General features: G+C 45.1%; 1 protein-coding gene across 1 annotated transcript in view; it reads left to right on the top strand.

Annotated features, from left to right (window-relative positions):
- si:dkey-91m11.5 (PH_BCR_vertebrate and RhoGAP_Bcr domain-containing protein) overlaps window positions 1-21744 on the top strand; it is a 373564-nt gene that overhangs the window by 311864 nt on the left and 39956 nt on the right. Inside the window, exons 16-17 of the mRNA XM_038794107.1 lie at window positions 4821-4952; window positions 14010-14075. Coding sequence (XP_038650035.1) covers window positions 4821-4952; window positions 14010-14075 — 198 coding nt within the window. The remainder of the gene's footprint in view (window positions 1-4820; window positions 4953-14009; window positions 14076-21744) is intronic.

Raw genomic sequence — 21744 nt, 5'->3', positions numbered from 1 at the left:
CCCCCCCCCCCCAAAAAAAAGCCTGAACACCATCTATAAGGCACAAGTCAGGAGTGTAATGGAATACTCTCCACTTGCCTGAATGAGTGCAGCTCCAACAACACTCAAGGTGGTTGTGGTGGTTGGAGACATCATCCTGGATAAAGCAGCCAGCTTGATTGCTCCCCTTTCCACAAACATTCAAACCCTCCACCATTGATGAACAGTAGCAGCCATATGTACCATCTACAAGATACATTGCAGTAACCTGTCATGGTAGATTAGACAGTACCTTCCAAACCCACGACCACTACCTTCTAGAAGGACAAGAGCAGCAGTTACCTAGGAACCACACCACATGGAGGTGCATCTTCAAATCACACACCACCTTGACTTGGAAATATATCGCCGTTCCTTCACTGTCACTGGGGCAAAATCCTGGAACTCCATTCCAACAGCATAATGGGTGTACCTGCACCTGAAGGACTGCAGCGGTTCAAGAAGGTAACTCACCACCACCTTCTGAAGGGCAACTAGGTATGAGCAACAAATGCTGGCCTAACCAGTGACACCCACGTCCTGTAAATTAATGATTTTTCAAAACCCGTAGGCACCCAGATGCTCTTTCTAATCCCATCTTCCTGCACACGGCCCATCGCCCTACAGTTTACAGCACTCGAGGTACAGATCCACGTACAACCCAAACTCCAACTAAAACAGAAAATGCTGAACAATCTCAGAAGGTCTGACAGCCTCTGCTGAGAGAGAACAAAACTAACATTTCATGTCTGGATGACTCTTTGTCACAGCTAGAGATAACCAAAAATAGGTTGAGACTTATACTGTTGTTATGGAGGGTGGGGGTTGCGTGGATCAGTGGGGCTGGATAGAGGGCCACGGATAAATGGAAATTGACAAAGATGTCATGGGCAAAAAGACAAAGGTAATGTAGATGGTAGTGATAATGACCAAGAAGGGTTCTGATAGTGCCACATGAAGAGATCACAATGGTTAATGGCAGAACAAAGGTAAGCAGTGTGTCAAGGACAACTAGGTACAGGGAACAGGTGGCACAATGATGGGGGGAAAACAGATCGATGGAAGAAATGAAAATACATTGATAGAAATAAAAATGGGATGAAGGTGGAGGAGAGAGTTCACAGTCAGAAGTTGTTGAACTCGAATGTTAAATCCAAAAAGCTGCAACGTGCCTAATCAGAAGACGAGGTGCTGTTTTTCCAGTTTGCGTTGGGCTTCACTGGAACATTGCAGCAGACTATGGCCGGACATGAAAGCAGGATCGTGGGTTGAAATGGCAAACCGCAGTAAAGTCTGGGTCCTGCTTGAGAATGGACTGAAGGTTTTCTGCAAAGTGGTCACCCAGTCTACGTTTAGCAACGGGTAGACCGCATTGGGAGCAGCGAATGCAATAGACCTCTCCAATTTTTCCTTCAAGCTACAATTCTCCAGCCCTAGCAACTTTGTAGTAATTGCTCTCCCAGAACAATTACGTCCTTCCTGTAATGTGACCAAAACTGTGCACAATACTTGAATTGTGGCCTCACCAGTATCTTGCATTGTACCATCATTATATCACTACTTTAGTATTATATACCCTTGCCAATGAAGGAGAGCATTCCATATGCCTTCCTACAACCTTATCTACCTGTACTGCTACCTTTATGGACCTATGCACTTGCAAGCCAAGATCTCACACTTCATCTACACCCTTCAGTAAATTCCTGTTTATTGTGCATCCCCGTTTGACCTCCTTAAACGCATTACCTTACACTTATCAGAGTTGAACTCCATCTGTGAATTACCTGTCCACTCCATCTATATAATTTTGGAGCTTACAGCTATCATTGACACTATCTACTACATGGCCAACTTTGTGTTGTCTGCAAATTTCCCAATCGTGGTCCCACGTTCAAGTCCAAATCCAAATCATTAATATATAAAACAAATAGCAGGGATCTCAATACCAAAACCTCAGGAATGCAGTGAAGCAACTTTCCATTTGCAAGGGGAACCACCGTCCATTACCCTTTGTTTCCTTTTACTAAGCCAACTTTGGATCCAATTTGTCACATTATCCTGTATCTCATGGCTTTTGCTTTTTTGACCAGGAGTGATATTGTGAATAATAAGACCATATTTGGATAAGGAGATTGTGTAGAATGAAGAAAACCGATTTAAAAATCATCCTTCATGGTTTTATTTGTCTTTTTCAGGCTTAGTCTTCCCATTATATTCGCAGGCATATAATGTGTACCTTGATTTTAAAATGTATTTTTCCTTCGCCTGTGCAATGTTACAAGAATGAGATTTAAAGAAAGCGCTAATGCAACTTTTTATATATTACTTGAAATATTTTGACATTTTATGACTTGAAGTGTTATGATTGGGGCAGCACGGTAGCATTGTGGTTAGCACAATCGCTTCACAGCTCCAGGGTCCCAGGTTCGATTCCGGCTTGGGTCACTGTCTGTGCGGAGTCTGCACATCCTCCCCGTGTGTGCGTGGGTTTCCTCCGGGTGCTCCGGTTTCCTCCCACAGTCCAAAGATGTGCAGGTTCGGTGGATTGGCCGTGATAAATTCCCCTTAGTGTCCAAAATTGCCCTTAGTGTTGTGTGGGGTTGCTGGGTTTTGGGGATAGGGTGGAGGTGTTGACCTTGGGTAGGGTGCTCTTTCCGGGAGCCGGTGCAGACTCGATGGGCCGAATGGCCTCCTTCTGCACTGTAAATTCTATGTAAATGATTCCTGTAGATACGAAAACTTTAAAAGCATATATGAATTTTCCAGCGACTGATGGCACAAACCTTGCAATGGTATCTCAAAAGGAAGTCAGTGCCTTCAATCGAGGACGTGATGTGGAGATGCCGGCGTTGGACTGGGGTGAGCACAGTAAGAAGTCTTACAACACCAGGTTAAAGTCCAACAGGTTTGTTTCAAACACGAGCTTTCGGAGCACGGCTCCTTCTTCAGGTGAAGAAGGAGCCGTGCTCCGAAAGCTCGTGTTTGAAACAAACCTGTTGGACTTTAACCTGGTGTTGTAAGACTTCTTACTGTGTTCAATCGAGGAGGGTAAGGGAGAAAAGGGGAGAATAAAAATGCTGGCACCTGGCCAGTTTGCACCAGTCAACCTTAAACCAAAACAGCAGTAGGGAAGCACTAGAAGTAAATACAGGACCACAAATCAGCCAGAAATAAAGGAAGATAAAAAACTCCACAGGCCGAGTTGTATTTTGAACATTTACTATTATCATGATTGAATGAATCACTTTAATTGTTTAATGCTCTGGTTTCATTAACTTAAACAGCAGTGTTACGAACAAGGATTCGCTGAGAACTGAAACCTTTGTACCCTTACCTTTACCGTTCATAATCAGTGTGGTGTTGGAGGTGGAGACTTGTGTGTTTCTTAGCTTCCAGAGTTTAAATAACTGCAAAAAGGTTTTATGGGTTAAATAAGGAGGATTATGTGTTCATGCATTCACCCTGGATGTCTAAATGCTACATGACTCACTCAGCACTCACTCAAGTATATACACACACACATATACTGGCCCACGCACTCATGGTCAAGAAAAATCACAGTCATAGGGAACAGTGCTTTTTAATATTGTGGCTCCAAGAGCATGTAAGAGGCTGAGAATTCTGTGGAGAGTAACTCACCTGATCCCCAAAGTCTATCCACATCTTCAAGGCACAGGTCAGGAGCGTGATGGAATACTCCCCACTTGCTTGGATAAGTGCTGCTCTTATAATGCTCAAGATGCTCAACATTATCCAGGACAAATCAGCTGAATTAATTGGCACCACATCCACCACCTTAAACATTCAGTTCCTCAACAACAACGCACAGTGGCATCATTGTGTACTATTTACAATATGCACTGCAGCAACTTGTCAAGCCTTGTTCAAAACCTTCCAAACCCATAGCCTCTACCACCTGAGGGACACGGGAGCACCCCTACTTGCAAGTTTCTCTTCAACTTGGAACAATATCACTGTTACTTCACTGTTGCTGGGGCAAAATCCTGGAACTCCTTTCCGAACTGCACTGTGAGTTACCTAAGCCACTAAACTGTGGTGGTTCAAGAAGACAACCATCTTCTCAAGGACAAATGCTTTGGGCAACCAGTGCCGGCAATCACCACAATCCATCAAACAATGAACCAAAAGGTGTCGAGCTGTTGCTAGGGCAGAATTTGTCAGTGCAACATTCCATACCTTGGACAAGTAGCCATTATTGATGTGTTAGCCTTGACATGAAATGCCAGGAGCTATTTAATCACAGAAGCTGAGCATAATCATATCATTCACAGGTGAGCAATGAATAGTACAAACTTTGACCCAGAAGTCGCTTAGAGCTAAGTCGCTAAGCTACAGTTGTAGCTTACCTGCCATTATTCCAATTGTGCAGAAACTCAGCAACAACCCTGGGATATTCTTGTTCTGCATGACTCAGCTGTTCACGGAGTGAACCCATTGATTATTATGGGAGCCTTCCCCATTTTGTGTTTTCCCTTAATTGCAAAGGGTGCAGTTTTCAAAGCCAGCAAGTTTGTTTCTTGGGTCATATTGTCGTCAGATGGAGATGAAATTGGTGCCCCATTTATTTTTACCATGAGTCCTCTCTGTCAGTAATGTCACCAATAGTCCAGCAACAATGCAACCCAGTTCAATACCATGATGACATGAAAATTGATATTTCCACTAGAACATCAAATAAAATTGTGGTGAACATATGTTTCGAATAGGAAAATAGTAGGAACTGTTTACTCACTTCCACCTTCCAAACCTCAGCTTTAACCGTTATGATTTTCTTTTTGCAGGAATTTGAGATAGAACTGGAAGGATCTCAGACTCTAAGAATTCTATGTTATGAAAAATGCTACAACAAAACAAAACTCACCAAAGAAGATGCTGAAATTACTGATAAAATCATGGGGAAAGGACAGATTCAGGTAAGGCGATCACAAAAGTGTGATTCTTTGAAAGATTTACTGCGTCAAGTAGAAATCCAGGAGTGGATTTTCTGAGGCATTGGGAGCCTGTTTCAGGAGAAAGTCTCGCCTGAGAGAGCTATCAGCCAATCGGGTTGGCCGGCAGCTCTGTAGTCCCACCAGCACCATCAGGAAAGTTGATATTTTCTGGGATGTCAGGCAATCCCACCACGCCAAGGAGCTAATGTAAGTTCAGAGATTTGAAGAGGTGAGCAGCAGGGCCAGGTACAAGAGACTAGGGGAGAGGGTTAAAGGAAGGTAGTGATCTTTGGGAGGCGTTTAGAATTTAGAACAGCACAGAACAGGCCCTTCGGTCCTCGATGTTGTGCCGAGCAATGATCACCCTACTCAAGCCCACATATCCACCCTATCCCAGTAACTCTACAACCCCCATTGGGTTGCATCCAATGGGCTCAGAGAGCCTACAAAGGCTTGAGTAGGCTCAAGGACAGCATGCTGCCTGACACATTGTCGACTTCCCCATACAATTTCAGACAGGTCAATGCAGGCAGGTAGGCCACCTGCTGGATTTTATGTGGCCCTGCACCTTCAAAACTACTGGTGGGGGAAAGCGTAAAATCCATGCCCCAGATTCTCTCAACATTTACACGGTTATTACTTTTAACCTGCATTTTCTTTTAACTCATATTTGAAACTGCCAACGACAGGAAGCTTGAATGGTTAGGTTACGAAATGTTTAACAGTTTCTAATTTTTGTCATTACATATTATTTCCAACCCTATTAGTTTCACCCTGAGTATTTATGTTTTCAGTTTTTGATGTGGAAATGTAATGGCTGCTTTATTCTCCCAGTGAGCCAGAGAAGATACAGCCAGAGTGAGACAGCAAAGAGTGACTTTTGGAATTTGAAGCTAGGTGGGAATTGAGTCCAATCAGTAAGACTGTTCCTTTTTAACTTTCAGGAGTTTGAATTAATCTAGAATTGTGCAGTGAAGGTTAACAAGGCTGCCCCACCCACTCACATAACTGGTTGGCAGTTAAGTGTCAGTCACCTTAATCTTCTTTCATCTAAAAGCAGGTGGGGGGCGGTGGGGAGTCAACTCAGGCCAATTTAAAAGAGCAACTTGTAACTCACTCCCAGTGAGTTATCCCAGTGCGCCAGAGAAGAGACAGCCAGAATGAGACAGCAAAGAGTGAGTTTGGAAATTTGAAGCTAGGTGGGAATTCGAAGCTGGGTGGGGAGGAGTTGCTTTTTAACCCTGGTAAGTGACTGGTAAGTAGTTATTCTTTTCATTGTTTTATTTATTTATTTATTTATTCTTTCACTTTTTGGAATTGTAGTTGTATAAGTTTACCTAAGGTTTTTAAGACATGGCAGGAGATCCCAGACTCATGTCATGCTCCTCGTGTGCGATGTGGGAGCTCAGGGACGCGTCCACTGCCCCCGGGGCTCCTTCACGTGCAAGAAGTGTGTCCAGTTGCAGCTCCTGTTAGACCGCTTAACGGCTCTGGAGCTGTGGATGGACTCACTTTGGAGCATCCGCGATGCTGAGGATGTCGTGGATAGCACATTTAGCAAGTTGGTCACACAGCAGGTGAAAGTTGCTGAGGGAGATAGAAAATGGGTGACCAAAAGACAGAGCAAGAGTAGGAAGGCAGTGCAGGTCTCCCCTACAGTCATCTCCCTGCAAAACAGATATACCGCTTTGGATACTGTTGAGGGAGATGGCTCACCAGGGGAAGGCAGTAACAACCAGATTCATGGCACCATGGCTGGCTCTGCTGCGCAGCAGGGCAGGAAGAAGAATGGCAGGGCTATAGTGATAAGGGACTCAATCGTACGAGGAATAGACAGGCAGTTCTGCGGACGCAATCGAGACTCCAGGATGGTATGTTGCCCCCCCCCCCTGGTGCAAGGGTCAAGGATGTCTCGGAACGGCTGCAGGACATTCTTTGGGGGGGGGGGGAAGAGTGTGAACAGCCAGCTGTCGTGGTGCACCTAGGCACCAACGATATAGGTTAAAAAAAACAGTACGAGGTCCTACAAGCTGAACTCAGGGAGATAGAAGTTAAACTAAAAAGTAGGACCTCAAAGGTAGTAATCTCAGGCTACCAGTGCCACGAGCTAGTCAGAGTAGGAATGTCAAGATAGATAGGCTGAATGCGTGGCTCGAGAGATGCTGCAAGAGGGAGGGATTCAAATTCCTGGGTCATTGGAACCGTTTCTGGGTGAGATGGGACCAGTACAAACCGGACGGTCTGCAACTGGGCAGGACTGGAACCGATGTCCTGGGGGGTTGTTTGCTAGAGCTGTTGGGGAGGGTTTAAACTAATGTGGCAGGGGGATGGGAACCGATGCAGGAAGTCAGAAGGTAGTAAAACAGGGACAGAAACAAAAGGCAGTAAGGGGGAAAGTGTAAGGCAGAGAAGTCATAGTCAAAAATCAAAAAGGGCGACAGTACAAGGTACAGTGACTGAGGGGAGCTCAGTGAATAGGCCCAGTAATACTAAAAGGAATAAAACGGGAAGTAAAAACATAAATGGTAAGCAACGTGGCAGGTTGTTACATGAAGATATGGGTTCAACGACAAGGAAAATTAGGAGAAAAGTTAAGAGGAAATATAACTTGGGAGAGGTTACTGATCAAGGTGTTAAGATTCAAAACAGAGGTATAAAAGCCAACATAAGTGTACTTTACCTGAATGCTCGTAGTATTCGGAATAAGGTAAAGGAGTTGATGCCGCAAATCATCGTGAATGACTATGATCTTTGGCCATTACTGAAACGTGGTTAAAAGATGGTCACGACTGGGAGTTAAATATCCGAGGGTATCAAACTATTCGGAAGGACAGAGTGGATGGTAAGGGAGGTGGTGTAGCTCTGTTATTTAAGGATGACATCCGGGCAATAGTAAGGGATGACATTGGTGCTATGGATGATAAGGTTGAATCCATTTGGGTGGAAATCAGGAATAGTAAGGCGAAAAAGTCACCGAGAGGAGTAGTCTATCGGCCACCAAATAGTAACATTATGGTGGGGCAGGCAATAAGCAAAGAAATCACTGATGCATGTAGAAATGGTACAGCAGTTATCATGGGGGATTTTAATCTATATGTCGATTGGTTTAACCAGGTCGATCAAGGCAGCCTTGAGGAGGAGTTTATAGAATGTATCCGCGTTAGTTTCCTAGGACAGTATGTAATGGAACCTATGAGGGAACAAGCGGTCCTAGATCTGGTCCTGTGTAATGAGACAGGATGGATTAATGATCTCCTAGTTAGGGATCCTCTCGGAAGGAGCGATCACAATATGGTGGAATTTAAAATACAGATGGAGAGTGAGAAGGTCAAATCAAACACTAGTGTTTTGTGCTAAACAAAGGAGATTACAATGGGATGAGAGAAGAACTAGCTAAGGTAGACTGGGAGCAAAGACTTTCTGGTGAAACGGTTGAGGAACAGTGGAGAACGTTCCAAACGATTTTTCACAGTGCTCAGCAAAGGTTTATACCAACAAAAAGGAAGGACAGTAGAAATAGGGAAAATCGACCGTGGATATCTAAGGAAATAGGGGAGAGTATCAAATTGAAGGAAAAAGCATACAAAGTGGCAAAGATTAGTGGGAGACTAGAGGACTGGGAAATCTTTAGGGGGCAACAGAAAGCTACAAAAAAAGCTATAAAGAAGAGTAAGATAGATTATGAGAGTAAACTTGCTCAGAATATAAAAACAGATAGTAAAAGTTTCTACAAATATATAAAACAAAAAAGAGTAGCTGAGGTAAATATTGGTCCTTTAGAGAAGGAGAAGGGAGATTTAATAATGTGAGATGAGGAAATGGCTGAGGAACGGAACAGGTTTTTTGGGTCGGTCTTCACAATGGAAGACACAAATAACATGCCAGTGATTGATAGAAATGAGGCTATGACAGGTGAGGACCTTGAGATGATTGTTATCACTAAGGAGGTAGTGATGGGCAAGCTAATGGGGCTAAAGGTAGACAAGTCTCCTGGCCCTGATGGAATGCATCCCAGAGTGCTAAAAGAGATGGCTAGGAAAATTGCAAATGCACTAGTAATAATTTACCAAAATTCACTAGACTCTGGGGTGGTCCCAGCGGATTAGAAATTAGCAAACGTGACACCACTGTTTAAAAAAGGAGGTAGGCAGAAAGCGTGTAATTATAGGCCAGTGAGCTTAACTTTGGTAGTAGGGAAGATGCTGGAACCTATCATCAAGGAAGAAATAGCGAGGCATCTGGATGGAAATTGTCCATTGGGCAGACGCAGCATGGGTTCATAAAGGGCAGGCCGTGCCTAACTAATTTAGTGAAATTTTATGAGGACATTACCAGTGCGGTAGATAACGGAGAGCCAATGGATGTATATCTGGATTTCCAGAAAGCTTTTGACAAAAGGTTGCTGCATAAGATAGAGATGCATGGCATTAAGGGTAAAGTAGTAGCATGGATAGAGGATTGGTTAATTAATAGAAAGCAAAGTGTGGGGATTAATGGGTGTTTCTCTGGTTGGCAATCAGTAGCTAGTGGTGTCCCTCAGGGATCAGTGTTGGGCCCACAATTGTTCACAATTTACATAGATGATTTGGAGTTGGGGACCAAGGGCAATGTGTCCAAGTTTGCAGGCGACACTAGGATGAGTGGTAAAGCAAAAAGTGCAGAGGATACTGGAAGTCTGCAGAGGGATTTGGATAGGTTGAGTGAATGGGCTGGTGTCTGGCAGATGGAATACAATGTTGACAGATGTGAGGGTATCCATTTTGGTAGGAATAACAGCAAAAGGGATTATTATTTAAATGATAAAATAATAAAACATGCTGCTGTGTAAAGAGACCTGGGTGTGCATGAGTCGCAAAAAGTTGGTTTACAGGTGCAACAGGTGATTAAGAGGGCAAATGGAATTTTGTCCTTCATTGCTGGAGGGATGGAGTTTAAGACTAGGGAGGTTATGTGCAATTGTATAAGGTGTTAGTGAGGTCACACCTGGAGTATTGTGTTCAGTTTTGGTCTCCTTACCTGAGAAAGGACGTACTGGCGCTGGAGGGTGTGCAGAGGGGATTCACTAGGTTAATCCCAGAGCTGAAGGGGTTGGATTACGAGGAGAGGTTGAGTAGACTGGGACTGTATTCGTAGGAGTTTAGAAGGATGAGGGGGGATCTCAGAGAAACATCTAAAATTATGAAGGGAATAGATAGGATAGATGCGGGCAGGTTGCTTCCACTAGCGGGTGAAAACAGAACTAGGGGACATAGCCTCAAAATAAGGGGAAGTAGATTTAGGACTGAGTTTAGGAGGAACTTTTTCACCCAAAGGGTTGTGAATCTATGGAATTATTTGCCCAGTGAAGCTCCACTGGGGTGGGAAGTTCGGTATATTTGGACCCTTTTTTTCTGCGGCAGGTGCAATGTGTTTGATATCTCCTGACTGAAACCACCCACCTCTGGAGCAAAAATTCAAACTAAGATGCAGGCAAGCAACCAGGAGGAAACAATGACAGATCGGAACAAAAATGTTTTATTTGACTTACTCACTGCATACCCTAGTCCCCAAAGGGTCTCCTGTGCCCCGGCCCACACTCGGGGCCCAGGTATTTATGTCCCAGGGCACCCTTGGTTAAGGATGTAACCCCATCCGCTCATCTGGAGAGATCATACTCGGGTGAGGCCACGGGGTCTGGACCAGTAAGGTTATAGCACAGATCTTAAAGAAAGACTTGCATTTCAATAGTACTTTCCATAACAAACATTCCAAAGCAATTTGCAGCCAATGATGTACTTTTAAAGTACAGTCACTGTTGTTGTATAGGAAATGCATTGGCCAATTTGTGCACAATGAGCTTACACAAACAGAATGTGATAACCAAACAATCTGTTTTAAGGATGTTGGCTGAGGGACGAATATTTGCCAAGTAAACCCCATTTCTCCTCTTCCAAATAGTGAGGTAGTCTTTTACATCCACTTAATAAGACATACTTTGTTAATGTCTGAAAACAGTATCTCCAACGGTGCAGCACTTCCTCATTACTGCACCATAGCGTCAGGCTGAGCTTCTGCACAAGTGTCTGAAATGGGACGTTAACTAACATTTTGACTCAGAGGTGAGAGTGCTCCATACTGAGCCACCAGCTAAGCTCTCACCTTCACAGGTTAATGTTACTTGTCTACAGTTAGGGATCCGAGAGTTAAATGCATTGTTCACAGATTGGTGTGGGACAGATAAGTTTCGAGTCATAGGAGACTAGAAATAGTGTTTCAAAATGAAAAGAGATTGCTCCTATAAAAAGTGAATCTGGCGAGTTAATGGAAAATAAGATCTTGGCAGATTAATTTAACATGTATCTTGCATCAGTCAGGTCTCTCTGGGAAAACAAGTAACATCCCAGAAATAGTTGTAAATTAGACAATGGAAGGGAGGGAGGATCTCTATTATCATTTAAATAACACTCTGCCATTCTGTCTTTCCTGCTTGCATCTATCATGTATTTTCCCATTCATTCAACTTGTCTAATCACCTTCAATCTCTTAACATCCTTCTCACTACTCACATTCCCACCACTTTTGTGCTGTCTGCAAACTTGGAAATATTACATTTGGTTCCCTCATCCATATCATTGATATATATTGTGAATATGTAGGGAAGGCGGTGGCATAATGGTATTGTCATTGGACTAGTAAACCAGAGAACCAGAGTAATGCTCTGGAGACCCAGGTTCAAATCCCTCCACTGCAGATGGTAAAATTTGAATCCAATAAAATTATGGAATTAAAAGTCTAATGATAACCATGAAACCATTGTCGATTGTTGTAAAATCAAATGTCCTTTCGGGAAGGACATTTGCAGTCCTTCCGTGCTCTGACCTAAATGTGACTCCGGATCCACAGTAACGTGGTTGACTCTTAACTGCCCCCTCAAGTGAAATTAGGGATGGGCAATAAATGCTGACTTCTACTGCGACGCCCATGTCTCATGAATGAATAAAAAATATATAGCCAGGGCTTCAGCACTGAGCCTTGCTCCACAGTGACTACGGCTACAGATCCAAAACGCAGATTTTGAGTAGCTGCAGCTGGAGACATTACACATGTAACCTGCACGCTAGAAGTGTTCAAAATATCCCACATTGCACAGGAGGAGCGCTCCACCTAGCTTCACTGCCGTGCCATGACTTATCGTAAATTATTCCCTTTACTTTTACTTTCTCTAGTTTTAAGAATATTAAATAGGATTTTACTTCTGATGCTTTCAACACTACTTAATCTGAAATAAAGTGTGATGAATGTTAGAAATTGCCATACTTTATATATTTTTTGAAATAATGTTATTAAAACCTTGGATAAGATGCTAGATATGTGATTACGGGTCATAAAAGTGAGATTATCATTAATTTTGCAAGTGAAGTATTCTGCTAATTGAATTTGTTTATGTTAAATGACAACTGGGGTGTAGATAATTTATGAGGAGTACTGTGTTTGGTCCTGGCTAAACAAGTCATGGGACATCTTGTGGGAGGAGATTGATGAATATCTTATGCTTTGGGTTCAGATGATGTAATTAACAGGAGGAGCCAGGTCTGTCTAAAAAGCTGGTTCTTCCTTGGATTTTAATCGTGTTACAAAGTCCTGGGCTCGTGTGCGGTCAATTCCAGCCCCACAAGCCGCAGAGTCACAACACAAGTGAATTAACCAATAATTCTTAGAAAAATTCCCAAAACCTTTGGCCATTGGCTGCCCAATAATTACAGTCACCAGGTTTGTAATTTGAAACACAATTACTGTTTACTTATAGCAAGATTAATGGTGCAGTATGCAGTAAACCGAACTGGATAACAACAAGCTTCTATTAACTACCCTCTTCAACTGCCTCACCCTCTACCCACACACACAAGACAGACAGATGGACCCAGTGAGAGGGGGTTGAAAATAATAAGGATGAAGGTCAAAAGATATAAGTTTTTATTTTGAATGATGAGTTTTTCAGTGCAGTCTCTTCACAGCATGAATGTTGTTTAAAGTCTCTGGTTTACAATGTGTAATGATCCTTGCAGCTCAGCAGTATATCTCACTCACAGCCTTTTCCATGAAGGGCATCTGGCTTCATGTCAGCAAAGAGTGAAAGGAGTGACTCTACTGTGTACCAGTGCAGAACTGTAAGCTACAGGCCAGTTGGTTTTCATCTGTCATAGGAAAAACTATTAATAAATATATTTTACAGTAAGAAGTCTTACAACACCAGGTTAAAGTCCAACAGGTTTGTTTCAAATCACTAGCTTTCGGAGCACTGCTCTTTCCTCGGGTGAATAAAGAGGTAGGTTCCAGAAACATATATATAGACAAAGTCAAAGATGCAAGATGATACTTTGAATGCGAGCATCAAATCTCCTGCACAGGCCACGAATGGGCTGCACACTCGCCATTTGATATCTTTATGTTCTTCAGGCCAAGGATGTCTGCACATAGAGAAAAAAAAGGAAGGGCACAAAACCCAGGTCGGGTGACTGACTGTGTGCAGAGCACCAGAGTCAATGAGTGTCTCAGAGAGAAAGACAAGGGAGGGGGACAGGGAGAGGTCCCAAAAATAAGTCATGGTAAGTGGATATAAACAGGTCTCGGTTACGAAAAAGAGAGGAAACAGGCTCCAATTAGAAAAAGGGCTGCAGGGGGCAGACTTTACATGAAGTGGGCTTGGGAAAATCCCTGGTAATTGAAGAGGGCTCAGAAGAAGCCCAAGGGCATGCAGACCACGTGATGCCTCCACCGTCCCATTCCCTGTAAAATTTGAGACAGGTCGGGCAGACAGGTAAACAGCCATGGGTTACATTTTACAAGTTCCACCCGGCTTCAAATTTGTCGGTGGGAGGGTTGCGCCCTATGTGAATGGGCTTTTAATGTGAATCATATTGTTGGTGAGTTACTCCACAAAGTCGGCACTAAACCCTACAACTAATAACTCCGAACTGGAAGCCCAACCTCAGCAGTCTGAATGCATATTTGTAACTTATATTTTTAGTTGCTTAATCAATAAAACTTTTATGTTTTCAGCTGGAGCCACAAGCCTTACAGGACAAGGACAAGGACTGGCAGAGAACTGTCATAGCAATGAATGTGGTATGTTGCTGTTTTAAGCTGTAAGTAGTGGCACTGAGATAATGTATGATATCTTTTTCTGTGCAATATAATCTGAATTTATTTATGACGTGGGGTTGTGTTAAGAAACATCAGGTCATAAGTTAAAAGCAAAAGATTTAAAAAGTTAACTCAGTTGGCAAACGGATTACTAGTCTGTTTGCCAATACTGGACTGGTTACAGGTTGAAGGTTTTACTTATCAATTTTGAACAGCGACCTTGCCTCCGAACAAGAATTGCCAGATTTATTTTTATTTATATTATGAAGTGAGTGTCGCTGGTTAGGCCAGTATTTATTGCCCATCTCTAATTATCCTTGAGAAAGTGGTGGTGAGCCGACCTCCTGAACCGTTGCAGTCCATGTGGTGTCGGTAAACCCACTGCTGTTAGGGAGGGACTTCCAGGATTTTGACCCAGTCACAGCGAAGGAATGGCAATATATTTGCAAGGAAGGATGTTAGTGGCTTTTCGGGGACCTTGCAAAGTGATGGTGTTCCCATGCATCTGCTACCTTTGTTCTTCTACATGGTAGAAGTCAACTATTTGGAAAGTACTGTTAGTGAAACGAACCTTGGTGAGTTACTACAGTGCATTTTGTAGAGACATCATTGCACAGAAGGAAGCCATTCAACTGATAAAGTCCATGAAGGCTCTCCATGGAGCAATCCAATCAATTCCATTCCCCAACTCTATCCCTGTAGACTTGCAAGTTTATTTCACTTGAGCGCCCATCCAAATTCCTTTTGAAATCATCGCTTGTCTATGCTACCACCACCCTACTAGGCAATGAGTTCCTAATCATTACTATTCACTGCATAAAATAGTTCTCCTCATAACCGCTTCATCTCTTGCTCAAAACCTCAAATCTGTGTCCTTTCCTTGCACCACCAGCTAATGGGAACAGCTTTTCTTAGTTTACCTTATTTAAATATGTCATAATTTTGCACACCTTGATCAAATCTCCCATCAATCTCTTTTGTTCAAAGTAGGCCTTTGTTTCTCCAATCTAACCTCGTAACTAAATCCACCATCCTTAGAACCATTCTAGTAAATCTCCTCCACACACTCACAAGGACTCTCATATCCTTCCTAAAGTGCAGTGACCAGAACTGTACACAATACTCCAGTTGTGGCCTAACCAGAACATAATTTCCCTGATTTTTGCCTCAATACAACTGCCCAAGAATCCATATGCTTTGTTAATTAATTTCTCAACATATCCAGCCACCTGTGAACATGGACCCCCCAGGTCCCTCTGCCCCTACACACTCTTACGAATTGTATAATTGGGCTGAATTTTCAGAGAGTTGGGATGACTTTAAAAATGGCGGGTCCCAATTCCAGGATTCCTGACCCAGTGCCCAGGCTTCCTGATTTTTGGGAGTGCTTTAAACACACCAGGCTGCTTCCTGTCAAGAGTATTTCTTGCTATGGAGGGAGTGCAGCGAAGGCTTACCAGACTGATGCCTGGGAAGGCTAGACTGTCATATGAGTAGAGATTAAGTTGGTTAGGATTATATTCATTTAAATTTAGAAGAATGAGAGGACATCTCATAGAGGACATCTTATACAATTCTAACAGGATTAGGCAGGGTAGATTGAGAAAGAATGTTCCCAATGGAGGGGGAGTCCAGAACTAGGGATCATAATTTAAGGATAAGGCGTAAACCTTTGAGGACTGGGGTGAGGAGTCATGGTTCACCGAACCTCAGAAGAGTGGTGCACCCTAGTCTGCATGATGGCACCTTCAAAAGGGTGAATTCAAAAGATATTTTCATATATCCAAGGCCAAGCTATGCCCCTCTACCCACTCACCATGGCCCTTCTACCCCAATGCCAAGTTATGCCACTTCATCCATCACCATGACCTTCATGCCCATGCCAATCTATGGCACTTCCATGCTTGTTGACCCACTATGCACTATGTAGAACCAATTAACCCCATATTGGTAGTAGGATGTATGAAACAGGTTTTTATAAAAGTTATTCATAACCGTGCAGAAGGAGGCTATTTGGTCCATCGAATCTGCAACTACCCTTCAAAAGAGACACGACCCATGTGCACTCCCGCTCTCACACTGCCCTATCCCCGTCACCCCATAACATAACCTGCACATCCCTGGACTCTAACGGACAACCTAGAATGGCCAGTCCACCTAACCCGCACATCTTTGGGCTGTGGGAGGAAACTGGAGCGCCCAGAGGAAACCCACGTAGACACAGGGAGAACGTACAAACTCCACACAGACAGTGACCCAAGGCCAGAATTGAACACGGGGGTCCCTGGCGCCCTGAGGCAGCACTGAGAACCACTTTCCATGATTTTGAAGAAGTTCATTTCACTACAAAGCAATAAAAATCAATTATCCAGCCCTTTTAAAGCCTCAATAACCGATATTGCAGGCCCTTGAAGCCACTTAACTTGCATAAATAAACAACAGCTGTTTAAACAAGAGGAATGGATGTCTGTACTTGGGCATGTGGTAGCTTGGATGTGACATGGGGAGAATGTGTTGGGGGGAGTGGGGGGGGGGGGGCTGCTTTTGTGTTTTTACTTTAATTTTTATTTTATCTGGGAGAAAGTCCCAGAGCACCTAGCGAGGCTTTTAAACAGCTCGTCTGTGCCCCTAGGCTGCCTCAGACCTCTTTCCTGGGTCAGCAGGCCCGATTCCAGCCCCCACCTGCCCCTCGACACTGAAGATCCTACCTTTGCTGTCACTTTCTCCTATGACAGGCTGGCCAAGGCAGAAATTTTCCTGACTCCCACTACCTGCACTTGTGATGAAAATTAAGACTTTAAATCTATCTTGCCTCTTCCTATTCCTTCTGCCAAAATGCATCACCTCACATTTGTAACTATTTAATTCCATCTGCTACTTGTCCGCCTAGTCTACTCGTCTATGTATGTAATGTTGCAGTCAGTTGATGCCATCTTCATGGTATGCCATACCTCCAAGTTCGTTATCAACGGCATATTTTACATTATATTCAAATAATCCAATAATATCCAATATTCAAATAATTTATATTGGCTGGAATTGTCCGTTCATTGCGATTCACTATTCCCAAGGCAAGTACACCCCCATCAGTGGTTTCCCTGTGGCATGTGGTGGTTACAATGGGAAATCCAATTGACACGCCCCGGGAAGATAGAATCCTTCCCCCAGCAACGCCGAGCTGCCGAGAAACACATGGCTGGGGAACCAGAGAATCCAGCCCATGATCTTAGTACTGACTCTTGGGGGGCACCACAGTCTATCATTCTCCAGTCTGAACATAGAAACTAGGGCGAGGAATAGGCCAATCAGCCCTTAGGGCCTGCTCCACCTTTATTACGATCATGGCTGGTCACTCAACTCCAGTAAATCACTTCTGCTCTCCCCCATACCTTTGATCTATTTAGCCTCAAGAAGCTATATCTAACTCCTTCTTGAAAACATACAATATTTTGATCTCAACTGCACTCCAGTACACTGCCCGGAGGGTCACCCGCTTTGTGGTGGTCTGTTGTTCCCTCCACAACCTCGCACAGCAGCGTGGCGACAAGCTGGCGGTGGGTGTGATGAGGAACATGTGCCACTGAGGAGGAGGACAACGACAATGCAGTGGAGGGGCTGGAGGATGAGGCCGTGGGAGGAACCTGAGAACCAGCTGGAGGCTGCAGGACAGGCGGCAGCGGCGAGGATCCGGCAAGCCGGGAGGGCCAGGGAGACATTCATACGCACCCGATTCACTTAAGATGTGGCCTGGTCCATCACACCCCACTCCTATCTCTCTCTCTTCCCCCCCCCCCCCTTCACTTCAGGGTGTTGGAACTGTGTTGGCACCATCAGCGGGTCACTGTTGAGGGCAGGTGAGATGATTACCCGCAGAGAGCTGAGCGCCAATGCTCCTCATCTATGCCATAGTCTGACCCATTCTGAGTACTCTCTCACACCCGTCACCTGCATGCGGTGTGCCTAGGGGGGAGATGCCTGGAGAGATGGGCCAAGGATTCGGAGGTCGGCCCACATTGCGAATGAAAGTGACAGAAACATCCTACTTGTTGTGCACAAGTGTTTAATGTCTAATACACTTCCCATTACCCTGAAGATGCCACACCACCCCCACCGCTACCTACCCCTCCCGTCCACCCTTACCTGGTGGCATCCTCGGAACTCTGCTCCAAGGTGGTCTCTTGGGAGGCTGGAGAGGGGGCCACCCAGGATGGGCTGTTGCCTTCGGCTGGAGGACCTGCGGGGAGAATGGACTTGAGGTCAGTGGGAGGTGCTGTATCTCTTAAACACTCTTTTGCACAACCAGTAAGATGTCTCTGTCACTTTCTTCCACAATGTGAGCCGACCTCCGAATCCTTGACAGCACGGTAGCACTGTGGCTTCACAGCGCCAGGGACCCAGGTTCGATTCCCGGCTGGGTCACTGTCTGTGCGGAGTCTGCACGTTTTCCCCATGACTGCGTGGGTTTTTTCCGGGTACTCCAACTTCCTCAAACTAGTCCCGAAAACGTGCTATTAGGTAATTTGGGCATTCTGAATTCTCCCTCTGTGTACCCGAACAGGCGCCAGAATGTGGCGACTAAGGACTTTTCACAGTAACGTCATTGCAATGTAAGCCTACTTGTGACAATAGAGATTATTATTATCTGTCCAATCAGATACTTCAACCAGCTCCTTAATTAAAGTTTACCCATATGTCTTTATTTATGAGGAGATCAAGTACAGACACAGATATAATGCAACACACTTTATTAAATATAGTTAACCCGTAAATTACCCATTATACTTGACAGAAACACCCAGGATTCGATTATACTACCCGCAAAGGTGGCTGGTAAGCTGTAGATCCGATCCCCGAGTCCCTCTGGTTCCTCTTTGCAAAGGTGACTCTCGCTGGATGTTTCTTCCTTGCTTGTCTCCTTCCTTCCTTCTGGTCTGGTAAGGTTACCTCACACACCAAATCTTTGCTCGCGAGTCTTTGCTTCGAGTCCTAGCTCCCTAGATGTCTGGAATGTCCTATTTTTATCCCCGTGTCGCCACTCACCTCCTTTTCCACCTGCCCTTGGTCTTCGGCCAATGGAGCCTCAGGAGGCAGGGTCTCAGCGCCCAAAGGTCTGGTTGATGACCTGTTGACCGGGCGCCTGAGTCCGTCCGAGGAGGAGCGATGATTGCTTGATGGGTGATCAGGAACTGTGGACAATAGGCCAATGCATCTCAAATAGGAGCAATAATTACTTGATGGGTTTTCTGGGGCTGCTCCAGACATGCTCCGGCAGCCTGTCTGAGTTCTGTACGTTCGGATTCTGCAGACTTCTTGTTGGAACAGACTGTGGTTTTGATTTAAAGTGCCCAATTCTTTAATTTAAGATATCCAATTTAATCGGCCTTAAAACTAGGCCCTGATTATATTGCCACAGAGGATGGTCAGCCAGTGAGACAATAACAACTCACGTTTGACAGGTCCCCTGGGTGAGCTCGGTGGTTCCTATCTCTACGCCGTCCACCAGCCTCCGCGTTGGTGACTGCCCGATCCTCGGCCACACCGGTTATCTCGAAGGAGGTGAGGATTCTGAAGACTGGCACCGTCCCACCAGGCTGGGCCCTCTTCCAGCGATGGTGGGAGCGTTTTTCCTGAGGAGACACAGAGGGCATCGTTAGCATGGTTCACAATGGGTGAGGTGAATTGAAGGGGTGGAGGATGGGTTGGGGGTTGTGAAAGGGGGAGGAGTGTGGAGGGAAGTTTGGGGTTGCGTGGAGAGTTGGGGGTGGATGCTCTTGTAGTGGCGGAAATGTCTCCGGGGCGGGGGAGGGCTCCTGGCCTCTACAGCGCCTTGCAGCCTCTCCAACTCAGCCTGGGGCTGGTCTCTCGGCGACATTGTTGAGAGCTGGCTGGGGTTGGCTGAGCAAGTGCAGCTTAAGTGCTGCTCAATCCTGTTAGCAGGGGGCTGGCGAGCCCAGTGCCAGGAATCAGCTGGCGAGCCTTTCATTTGCGGCAAGATGCCTGTGAGCCTCATTAAGGGACCAATTAATGTTGAATAGCTTTGCCAGCCTCGCTGGGTCGAGCGCCGGGAAGCTAGTGGCAATTCCATCCGCTACAGTGTTTAGAAATCTTTCCAGAGAATCACACCTATGTTTAACTTCTTGAATTCCTCCTTCTCTCTGCTGCTTGACTGCATGGTACATGTCCATTAATCATCCATGGATCAAAAATGATATTGGCAAAAAATAAAGGGGAAAAAGGGAATCAGCAGGAAGGGCCCTTACACTAATAAACAAGTTTCTGATTTTCTTCCTGGGTTGCTAGCATCAGTGTCCTCGAGAGTAATATCTAATTCCTAGCGACTCCTGACGAAGCTTGAGGGCTGATAATTTACTTGGGTCTGTCCACCACGTGGTATTGATACCGAGACATTTATAGATTTCCAGGTTTCCAGGTTTAATCTTAGAGAACCAAGTCTTTGTGCACTGCAGTTATTAATGGTAATATCCAGTGTGCTAGATTCAGGATAGTGTTGATTTGATAGCTGCAGATAAGGCTCTACAGTCAGACAAACAATCGGTTTATGCCTCTATATCATTCTACTCCAATAGCAGATGTTACCTTCTTTAAGATTGCAGGTGGTTAAAGATTTGGCTGAAGCTGCAGCAAAGACAAAAGCCTCTTCCAAGCATGCAGGCGGGGGAAGGGCGAGCTTAAAGGCCTCAAGCTGACTTGAGGGCCTTTATGAAAGCTGAATTCTAGCAGCAGAGGAAACCACTGTGAAAGATCTCACCAAGGCCATTGAAGAAGCGGTGACGGCTGACTTCCGGTGACGGCGGGCGGGAGGCAGCCGTGCGTTGGAGGGCTTCCGTTCGGGAACGCATTGTCGGGGATTGACGCCCGGTCCCAGGTGGCAGCGAAGGCGGTTGAAGGCAGAGGAGAAAGCACAGGGAAGGGATATGTCGAGGTCCAGTAAGAAAACGGCTGTGAAAACAGCTGAAAATTCGTCGGGGAGTAGAAAGGTCACCGTGGGGTCACCAAGGAAAATGGAGGCTGCGGCACCACAGAAGGCCGCATTGCTTACGGCTGAAGAAATAACTAAGGTAATGGCTGCGGAATTCAAAAGGCAGTTTACAAAATGCATGGAGACAATGATGAGGGAGGTTTTGAGTGTGCTGGTGGTGGAGGCGATTTCCCCAGTGACGACGGCGTTGGCGAGTGAAGTGGCGGAGGTGCGGGAGCAAGGGGAGGCGCTGAAGGAAGTGGAGGAGACATTATTGCAGCATGGTGATCAACTTATGTCGATGGGGGAAGGAGATGCAGAAAGTTATGGAGATTAATGAGGATCTGCGAGGAAAAAGGGAAGACCCGGAAAACAGATCCAGGCGACAGAATTTGAGGTTTGTGGGGCTGCCCAAAGAAGTTGAAGGGCCGAGACCGACTGAGTATTTTGCTGTGATGCTGGCGAAACTGTGGGGGAGGGGGAGGATCCCTCCCGATATGAACTGGATCGGGCTCATCGGTAGTGGAGGCCTGTACCAAAGGCGAGTGAACCGCCAAGGGTAGTGACTCTGTGCTTCCGTAGGTACAGTGTGAAGGAGAAGGTCCTGTGATGGGCCAAGCAGAAGCGGGTGGTGCAGTGGGCTGGAACTGGTATACGTGTATACCAGGACTT

The sequence above is a fragment of the Scyliorhinus canicula genome, chromosome 1 (assembly GCF_902713615.1).
Source record: "Scyliorhinus canicula chromosome 1, sScyCan1.1, whole genome shotgun sequence".
NCBI classification, from domain to species: Eukaryota; Metazoa; Chordata; class Chondrichthyes; order Carcharhiniformes; family Scyliorhinidae; genus Scyliorhinus; species Scyliorhinus canicula.
Note: the sequence above shows the minus strand (reverse complement) of the source record. Positions and strands in the feature narration are given on the sequence as shown.